General features: G+C 49.0%; 1 protein-coding gene across 1 annotated transcript in view; it reads left to right on the top strand.

Moving 5' to 3' along the window:
- Positions 1-10593, top strand: part of EHD4 (EH-domain containing 4) — a gene marked incomplete at its 5' end in the record, with an annotated part of 68710 nt that overhangs the window by 55320 nt on the left and 2797 nt on the right. Inside the window, one exon of the mRNA XM_005860288.2 lies at positions 4164-4328. Within this exon, the coding sequence (XP_005860350.2) occupies positions 4164-4328 (165 nt within the window). The remainder of the gene's footprint in view (positions 1-4163; positions 4329-10593) is intronic.

The raw sequence follows: 10593 nt of genomic DNA, 5'->3' as shown, positions 1-10593 counted from the left end.
CCCCCTTCACCCAGATATGCCCCACCCCAGACCTTCACCACCCTATTGTCTGTGTCTGTGGGTTATGCATATATGCATATAAGTTCTTTGATTAATCTCTTCTTGCCCTCCCCTCTCCCCTTCCCTCTGAAATTCTCCAGTCTGTTCCATGTTTCTATACCTCTGTTTCTATTTTATTGATCAGGTGATTTTGTTCATTAGATTCTTTGTTTATTTTGATTTTTAGATTCAATTGTTGATAGATATGTATTTATTGCCATTTTATTGTTCTTTTTTTTTTTCTTTTTTTAAAGAAGACACTTTAACATTTCATGTAATACTGGTTTGGTGGTGATGAACTCCTTTAGCTTTTTCTTGTCTGTGAAACTCTTTATATGACCTTCAATTCTAAATGATAGCTTTGCTGGGTAGAGTAATCTTGGTTTTAGGTCCTTACTTTTCATCACTTTGAATATTTCTTGACACTTCCTTCTGGCCTGCAAAGTTTCTGTTGAAAAATCAGCTGACAGTTGTATGGGCAACTTGTAGGTAACTAACTGCTTTTCTCTTGATGCTTTTAAGATTCTCTCTTAGTTTTTTACCTTTGGCATTTTAATTATGATGTATCTTGGTGTGGGCCTTTTGGGTTCCTCTTGTTTGGGAATCTGCACTTCCTGGACTTGTAAGTCTATTTCTTTCACCAGGTAAGGGAAGCTTTCTGTCATTACTTTTTCAAATAGGTTTTCAATTTCTTGCTCCCTCTCTTCTCCTTCTGGTACCCCTGTGATACAAATGTTGGTACGCTTGAAATTGTCCCAGAGGCTCCTTCATATTCTTGGATTCTTTTTTCTTTTTGCTGTGCTGATTGGGTGTTTTTTGCTTCCTCATAGTCCAAATCACTGATTTGATTCTTGGCATTCTCTACTCTATTGTTGCTTCCCTGTAAATTATTCTTCATTTCAGTTCATGTATCCTTCATTTCTGACTGGTCCTTTTTCATGCCGTTGATGTTCTCTATAAGTTCCTTGAAGTTATCACTAAGTACCTTGAAGATCTCATTAAGTTCCTTGAGCATCCTTATAACCATTGTTCTGTATCTGGTAGTTTGCTTGCTTCCATTTTATTTAGTTTTTTTTTCTGGAGATTTCTTCTCTTCTTTCATTTGCAACCTGTTTCTTTGTCTCCCCATTTTGGCTGCTTCCCTGTGTTTGTTTCTGTGCATTGGTTAGAGCTGCTATGTCTCCTGGAATTGGTAGAGTGGCCTTGTGTAATAGGTGTCCTGTAGGTCCCAGTGGCTTATTCTCCCCAGTAACTGGAGCTGGGCATTCTAAGTGCAGCCCTCTGTGGTCTGTGTGCCTGTCCTGTTGTAGTTGAGCCTTGCTTATTGTTGGCATACTGAGCAGGATTGACCCCCCAGGCCAATCGGCTGTGCAGACCAGCTGCAACTATAGCAGAAGAGCTACTGTGCAGGAGACACCCCCATGGAGCAGGACTTGCTTCAGTGGGGCTTTGGTGCTCTTAGAGTCTTCCCCTTGAATGTGTCACTTATGGATGTGGTAGGGTTGTAATCTGGCATTGTCTGAAGCTAACCACAGGATGCACTGGCTCTGGGGCCTCACGGGAGGTGCAAAGTCAGCCACTGCCTGTATCTTGCCTGGTGCCACAAGCTATAGAGAGACCTGCAGATGGCTGCTACTTATATTGGGCTTGGAGATGTCCAGGAGAGGCCAAGTTGTGAACCAAGGCAGGCTTCTGCTAGTTACAGGCCTGGGGCCTCTTATTGAGAGGTATGGGGCACACTGAGGCCAGCTGCTGCTTGTTTCAGAGATTTTAGAAAAGTCTGAAGCCTGAGCTAGGACAGGTTATTTATATGGAAAGACCACTGCCAACAACTTGGGTGGGGCTTCAAATTGGGTAGAGTAGGATGTCAGGGAGTCTCCATGTGTCACTTATGGATGTGGTAGGGTTGTAATCTGGCGTTGTCTGAAGCTGACCACAGGATGCACTGGTTCTGGGGCCTCACAGGAGGTGCAAAGTCAGCCACTGCCTGTATCTTGCCTAGGGCCACAAGCTATAGAGAGACCTGCAGATGGTTGCTACTTGTATTGGGCTTGGAGATGTCCAGGAGAGGCCAAGTTGTGAACCAAGGCAGGCTTCTGCTAGTTACAGGCCTGGGGCCTCTTATTGAGAGGTATGGGGCACACTGAGGCCAGCTGCTGCTTGTTTCAGAGATTTTAGAAAAGTCTGAAGCCTGAGCTAGGACAGGTTATTTATATGGAAAGACCACTGCCAACAACTTGGGTGGGGCTTCAAATTGGGTAGAGTAGGATGTCAGGGAGTCTCCAGGGCCAGGCAAACAGTGTGAGCCAGGTTAATGGAAATTCAGATATGGCACCTGCCAGTCGGCTTTCTGGCTTGAGGGAAGTCCAAACACTTTTATCTGGGAAAATCTGCCTCTGAGTTCTTGCTCTGATGCCACACAATTTAGTTCCTCCCTGTATGCTCCTGGATCCTTTCAAGCTGCACTGGAGCTCAAAGGGAATTAGTCCAAATAAGTCTGTGCATGGGCCCTTTAAGGGGAACTGCCTGGGACTCCCACATACTCCATATCACTCAGTCATAATCCCCACTAGTTTTTACAGCCTCAAGTTATGGGGATTTCTCTTCCCTGCACTGGAACTCTGAGCTGAGGTGTTTGATGTGGACCTGGGACCCCTTGTTCCTCATGTAGACCTCCACAGCCAAGATATTTCTCCGGATTAAAAACAGGCCACTTATGGGTCTTGGATCAGCCCATTCCACATCTCCACCCTTCCTATCAGTCTCAATATGGCTGCTTCTTCTTTTTTTAAAATATATTTTATTGATTTTTTTACAGAGAGGAAGGGAGAGGGATAGAGAGTTAGAAACATCGACCAGCTGCCTCCTGCACACCTCCTACTGGGGATGTGCCTGCAACCAAGGTACATGCCCTTGACCGGTATCGAACCTGGGACCTTTCAGTCCACAGGCCGACACTTTATCCACTGAGCCAAATTGGCCAGGGCAGCTTCTTCTTTAATTCTCTAGTTGTAGGACTTCCATTCAGCCAGATTTTAGGCAGTTCTGAATGATGGATGTTCTTTTGTTTAGTTGTAATTTTGATATAGCTGTGGGAGGATGAGAGTGCTACATTTACCTACGCCTCCATCTTGACTGGAAGCCTTAGTATCTGAAACTCTCTTTAGGTCTTCTAGTTAATCACCAGAACTAAGATCTTTCTCACCCAGGCCCCAGCCATCCCGCTCACTCCCCATGGAACAGCCAATCAGAGGCACAACTGAACTATGGCTATAGAATTTCCCCATGTCAGTTGCCCTTCCTCAGGGATGCTTTTTAGGACAGGGTTCCAAGAGAAATCTGTGCAAGCCCACCTCACCCCCACCCATACGCAGCCAGGCATCATCAGCCCTGGAAAGCAGGGAGCTCTCTGCATTATTCCTGTCTCCCTGCTCTCCCAGAGCCATCATTAGCACAGTACTAGGACAGCAGTCCTTCTAAATCCTCCATCAGCTCCGAGTTCCCCAGGCAGAGTCTAAATGCAGCCCACCTTCCCCACCTCTAAGCCTGCACTGCATCTTCATACTCATACTCGGCACTGCCCCAAGTATGGCCCAGCATGTTGCCTCCACGCCTCCATCCATGCTCTTCCCTCCCCCAGACTGCCACGTCCCTCCCCTCGCCCACACATCCTACCTGTTTATCAAGGCCCAACTCAGATGTCACCTCTTCCCTGAATCTGTCCTCCCACAGTCCTTATCTGCCACATTCCACATCCCAAGATCTTTTTTCACCTCTTTCCTCTCCTGACCCTTAAGAGTGGGGTTTTCTCTGCTCACTTTCCCCAAGTGGTCTCATCCACTCCCGTGGCTCTGCTACCACCTCAAGTCCCGCTCTAAAACCCATCATCCAGGTCAGCTCTCCCTTCCACTCACCCTGAGACAGCTCCCCTATATACCTCATATACCTCACATTCTACACATCCAGAACCAGGCTGTAATCTCCCCGTCTTTGCCATCCTCTGGTCCCGAGGACCATGGCTCTGCATGGGTGCCTGCTGTGTGTTGTGATGCATATAAGATGCCATCTTGTTTGTCCTGGTGCACTTCTGAATGGCACGTCCTCACTGACATGTACCCTTTCAGGTACACGCCTACATCATCAGCCACCTGAAAAAGGAGATGCCGAGTGTTTTTGGAAAGGAAAACAAGAAAAGAGAGCTTATCGACAGGTTGCCAGAAATCTACATTCAGCTGCAGCGAGAATACCAGATTTCTGCAGGGGACTTCCCGGAGGTCAAGGCAATGCAGGTACTGGGCGCCTGTTACAGCGTCATGGGAGGGGCGAGGCGGGAAGAGGCACTGCCATCTTGTCTGGCTGGTCACAGGATACATATGGTTCATGGTTTAGGATGGAGGAGAATGCAATGAATTCACCTTCCTTGTGGTGATCCATGATAACAGGCTGCTGTGAATAAGGCAGGAGTTGCCTGCCTCCTGAAACATTTAAACAAAAGGGGACACGGTCCAGGAAGTTAAGTTCACATGAAAAAATTATCTGAGCCACCCTCTCAGGCTCTGTTCAATGTTGTTTTGACATTGAGATGACACCTGTTTTTTGGAATCCCAGAACTGTAAGGGAATCAGAGCTGGGAGTGACCTTGGAGGTCACCCAGGCTGCCCCTCCAGCCAGCGCTGTCCGGCACTGCCCTGCGCTGTGGGATTACGTGTTCAGGCAGCGTCATTGCTGCAGGCTCAGGAGGCATCAGAGGCATGGGGCTCTGTGGACATGCTGGACATCTCTGGACACAGCGAGACATGCTCACTGAGGATTTTGTTAAATGTCCGTGTTGGGCAGCCTTTGGCCGGATTTCAGGGTCCCCCTGAGTTGTATGTGGGCAGCCCCAGATGAGCCCGACTGGGTGCTGCATTCAGCCATCTTGGCCCAACCAGTGTGCCCACCGCGCACAGTGGTGTTAGGTGAACATATCAATGCCGACCACATCCTTCCGAGCCAGGCAGACAGGCCCTTGCACTGGACAGGAAGATGGTCCTCATTGAGCCAGGCTGCCCATCTTCCAGTCCAATGAGGGACCTGGCCACCCTGGAGGCCACAGTCCTTTGGAAGGCGAGCAGTACAAGTTGAGACGGCTGCAGCCGCTAGCCAGTAACGTGAGCAGGCGAGGCAGGCCAGGCAAAAGGAAACCATGTCACCCTCTCTGGCTACCTTTTATTTTTTCACATTTGATGGAGGTGTAGGTTCCTAGAAGTGTGTCTCTACAAGGAAGAAATCAAATCTACAAGTGAGATGAGGACTTGTGGGGGCCCACAGTGGGGAAGATGGGAAATTCGAACCCCACGCCAGCAGGAAGGCCCTGTCCCGCCCCGTGGTCGCTGCCCTGGGGGAAGAGCAGTACAAGTTGAGACGGCTGCAGCCGCTAGCCAGTAACGTGAGCAGGCGAGGCAGGCCAGGCAAAAGGAAACCATGTCACCCTCTCTGACTACCTCTTATTTTTTCACATTTGATGGAGGTGTAGGTTCCTAGAAGTGTGTCTCTACAAGGAAGAAATCAAATCTACAAGTGAGATGAGGACTTGTGAGGGCCCACAGTGGGGAAGATAGGAGATTCGAACCCCATGCCAGCAGGAAGGCCCTGTCCCGCCTGGTGGTCGCTGCCCTGAGGGAACACGGCCTGGATGGCTCACTGGAAGCTGGAAATCTATAAAGTCCCCTGGCTTTCCAATTTCGGCTCAAACTTTCAAAGAATACTGCATAGGCCAGATAGAGGATACCTTCCTGCTGGCTGTGCCCCAAGGCACAGAGAAAAACACGGAGTGGGAGTGCAGTATACAGTGCACACAGGAAGAGGGGTAGGTTACACTCACTGTTGCCATGGCAGGGCTCAGGGGAGAGTATCTGCAATACAAGATCTGGTCAAATGGGACTTAGCTGACTTCAGAATCAATACAGAAATATCTGCGTTCTTCCATAAATGAAATAATTATTTCTGTACTCAGAAGACGAATTGCTTTTTTTTCTGGTCACAAGATGGCTAATTTTAGGGGCCTCTTGGAGCAACTTCCTGAGCAGATTCCACTTGCACACCCTTGGTTTATGCGCTGCACCCCATGACCAGCTGAAGGACAACTGATTCTTGGCATCCTTCAGAAATTTTTGAAGGGAAATTGGCTTTTGACTGCTCTGAAAACTGCACACTATAGCCCAATGGGGCTTCTGCGGCTCATTAGCCTAGTGAGGCTACCACAACGCCCCACTCACAAGAAGATGCTGCTCCCCAGACCTGAGGCACCACCAAGACACCGGGGGCTGCTGCAAGCCCCCCTACCCAGGCCTCCCACCCATCCCCCAGTGACCTCCCTTAACATAGGGAGCAAACTAGGACTACTTTAGCCTGAGCCTGCCGGGTCAGAGCTGGGGCAGAAGGGCAGTTCCTGGGGAAGAAGCAAGGAAGCCATATGCCCCCTCACCTCAGGTCTCTGGAGCAGGCACAGCCCAGTTAGATGGACAGTTTAGGAAGGGCCCAAACTTTCTCTGAGGACCCTGGGGGTCAGGCCCCATACAGGTGCCTTAGCACCTTCAATGGACACCTGAGTGCCCTAGGACTGGGATCAAGGAGTCCCACCTGACAGGTGCCCCATTCACCTGTGTTCACTCATCCATTCACTCAAGGAATATTAAGCCTACTATGACCAGGCACTTTTCTAGGCCCCAGAATAAATCAACAAACAAAAATGAACAAATGGCAAATATCTCTGTCCATATAGAGTATACGTTATGGATTATGGTATCTGCCACTGTGACTATGGTTGGCAGTGAAACTTTTGGCAGCAAAGCTTTTTTTGGGGACATATGCTCCTTGTTACAAGTGATGTTGTGTTCATTGGCTACAACTCCATGAGGCCAGTGACCCATGTCCTGCTCACCGCCATATCGCCAGCACCTGGCATGTAGCAGGTGCTCAATGAATATGTGTTGAGTGAGTTCATCGTTAAGTTAGTGTATGCTTATGTCCAAGCCTATAGAAAATTTTATAAGCATTTATTTCAGGAAAAAAAAAAAAAACTGAAGGCCAGCCAGAAGCAAAATCTCAAAGGATTGAGCAAATGCTTCAAAAATGGCAGTTTTGCAGTTCTTTTTATACATTTAGAAATAAAGGAGAAAATGTAAGGAAGGTTACATACAATCCATTGCTGGTAAATTAGGGAGGCAGCAGAAGGCAAAGCAGGGAAATCTGTAGGATTGGATAAAAAGTAAAATAGATACATACTTCTTTTACAGTGGTAGGTACAGGATGTTTATCATTTCACATTTACAGTAAATAGAGATGGTCCGAGGCAACAAGATAACAATAAGGCGTTTCCTGGTGTAGGTGAGTATAAAATGTAAGGAAGGTTACATACAATCCATTGCTGGTAAATTAGGGAGGCAGCAGAAGGCAAAGCAGGGAAATCTGTAGGATTGGATAAAAAGTAAAATAGATACATACTTCTTTTACAGTGGTAGGTACAGGATGTTTATCATTTCACATTTACAGTAAATAGAGATGGTCTGAGGCAACAAGATAACAATAAGGCATTTCCTGGTGCAGATGGTTATGCCTCCTCCAAGGGGTCTGAAAAGACAGTTATTGACATTCTTAAGGGCATGTTATCCCAGATGCACAAAACAATGGACGGGGCTCACTGAAGGCACAAATTAACCTTTTATTAAGGCATCGATAGGCCCAGAGTGTGCCTGTGCACTGTGACATGCCCAGCGAGGAATTTGTGAGTAGACCTCCTGTGTGACCCCTCTGGTCACTGTGCTTGGCAGGGTTGCTACATCGCCTCTGTTTTCCTCACATGTAAATCATAGCAGGCTCTCGGCTGGTGACTTTCTCAGACCCTGGCCCAGCCCTGACTGATTCTCACGGGGCTTACAGACCCGCAGTTCCCAGAGCAACCCCCTGGGAGCGGGAACAGGCTTCCTCCTTGGGAAGCTAGCTGGGCCCTGATCACACCACCCCAGTCCCTTCAGGGACTCCCCAGGAAACAAGGCAGGCCTGGAGCCTGTAAGGTGTGCTTCAGGCTAGATTTCTGTCACCCAGGAAGCTTGTGGGGGCAGGGTTCACAGTGTGGGTCAGGGCCTCTGTCATCCCTGAGTCTCTTGAGTCTGACATCCTCTACAGCTCAGGCATTCGACCTCACCTTAACCTCATCCAGGACAGGGCTTAAGCTTGGCAATGACTTTATTAAGATCTTTGCACATCTCAGGGTTACTCAGAGCTCCCGATGCCAGCTCTGAGTCTCTGTTCTCCCTGTGCTCTCATAAACCAAGCTGGTCTGGTTGACTCTTAGCCATAAGGAGTCAAGTGCATTTTGAAGGCTTTTGCCTGCTGCTGGGAGGTACCTGTGACCTGCTGGTGAGCTGCCTGTGTCCACCCTTCCCTTTTGGAAGGAACCTGATTTACCACACTGATGTGTCCATACTGCCAAACAAGGAGAACACTGGCGAGACCACCTTCACTGCCGCCTCAGTGGTCCTCCGAGGAGAATTTGGCCCCACAGCTGAGGAGTTGGCAGCATTTCAACAGCAGAGGGCAGCAGAGCCATCCCATCTGCTCAGATCTCTGGATTCGAAAACGGCTTCTGGTGAACGTTGGGAGTGAGTGGGCCAGGGACAGCGTATGGAGACGGGGCTGGGCACTGACCATTGTGTCTGGGAGGGGCCGTCCTGGGCTTGGTGGCTTTGACAGGTGTGATTGTTGATGAGTTGATCTTTAAATTCCCCAGGGTGCATTCATCCCATTGAAAAGACTTCTGTTCTGGAGCCACCCTAGCGGCAGGGAGGGCAGTGGTTTAATCTCTACCCCACACTCCCTGGTCAGGCCTGGGGGTGGGCCATGTGGGGTTTGTTCCTTTTGTGCCCGCTGCTGCTGCTGCTGCTGCTGCTGCTGCTTCCTGCCCACCCCCACAGTATGTGGCCATTTCCCCTTGCCGGCTTTGCAGAGGTTTGCAGTCTGGATGCACGTCCCCTGCAGGAGGGTGGAAAGTTTGGGCGGACACCACCCTCCTTTGTCTGCTTGGCCAGACACAGGGCTCTGTGTGTGCTCAGGACTCAGGCTCATTCATGAGGAAATAGGGTAGGTGTCTGTGCACCCGGGGAATCCGGGCTTGTTTGCCGCTGCAGCACTGGGATTTTTGTGTAGGCTGCCTGCTCTCCTCCTCCTGAGCTTTCTTGTCTCAGTGCCCTTGGCTGACTGAGATGTTGGCAGCATCGTTTGGTGCTGATGTTGGGGTGCCATACAGGTGTCCACAGACTGTCAGGGAGGATAATGTCAGCCCAGCCCAACGAGACCTACAACTGCAGAGTTGCTAAGAGTGTTGGAGGTGCCTCTCTAGAGATAATGTCAGACTCTAGCTTTCCGTTCTGTCCCCTCCACCGTCTAAAGCTAAGGGCTCTGCTTCAAAATGAACCACTTAGAATGTCTGCCCTGCCAGTATTCCCTAGAGCAGCGGTCGCCAACCTTTCGGACCTCATGGACCACCAGTGGTCCGCAGACCACCGGTTGGCAACCACTGCCCTAGAGACCACAGTTTTGCTTCTCCATTGGAAACAGCCTAAACATCCAACTACATGGGACAAGGTGAATGACAGTGGCTCAGCTATAAACTCAGTATTCTATAGCTATTAAGGTTAAGGTTATACGTCAGGCTGATTCCTGGGTTCAGCCATTCTGGTTAAGTATGGAAGCACTGCCTAGGACAAAGCAATTCTGCAAAGGCGGGAGGCGGATTCTTTTGTTGGTTGGTTGGTGGGTTGGTTGGTCTTGGAGTTTTGCTTTTATTTTTTGTTGTAGCTTCTGACATTTAAGGAAATGTCTGTCAAAACACTAGCTGAACACAGACTAAGAAACGGATTTCAGTGAATGCAGTCTGTGCAAAAAATAGTTTGGGAAAATTACACACAAAAAAGAAGTTTGTATAAAATTAATATCATGGAACAATATAATACATTATTTCTTTAAAATACAGGTTATTTAACAGTGTGGTCTTATTTTAGTTAAAGAGTGTGTGTGTGTGTGTGTGTGTGTGTGTGTGTGTTTATAAAAATGGCTGGAAATGCATGTCCCAAAATATTAGCAGGTTATTGCTGGGTGATGGGATCATAAGTGATTTAAATTTTTTATTTTTGTTTTCCGGTCCCCTCCACCCCCCATAATCCTATATAATAAAGAGCTAATATGCAAATAGTCATCATGCCCTCACACCGCTATAAGGGCTCAGACACTCAACACTGGGGAGAGAGGAATGGGGACCAGCCAGGCTGCAGCCCGGGAGAGGGACAAGCCGCCCGCCCCACGGTCCCGGGCGCCTGTGGCCCAGGCGAAGCCACCCGCCCATGGTCCCCTGGCCCAGGTGAAGCTGGCCCAGGTGAAGCTGGCCCAGGTCCTGGGTGCCTGCAGCTGGCCAGAGGGAGGGAAGCCCGGGTCCCAGGTGCCTGCGACCGGCCAGAGGAGGGAATCCTGGGTCCCGGGTGCAGGGCAAGGCAGAGGTGGTTAAGGGTGATCAGGCCA

The sequence above is a fragment of the Myotis brandtii genome, unplaced genomic scaffold (genome assembly GCF_000412655.1).
Source record: "Myotis brandtii unplaced genomic scaffold, ASM41265v1 scaffold133, whole genome shotgun sequence".
NCBI classification, from domain to species: domain Eukaryota; kingdom Metazoa; phylum Chordata; class Mammalia; order Chiroptera; family Vespertilionidae; genus Myotis; species Myotis brandtii.
The sequence above is the reverse complement of the archived record's forward strand: the minus strand, read 5'-3'. Positions and strand labels throughout refer to the sequence as shown.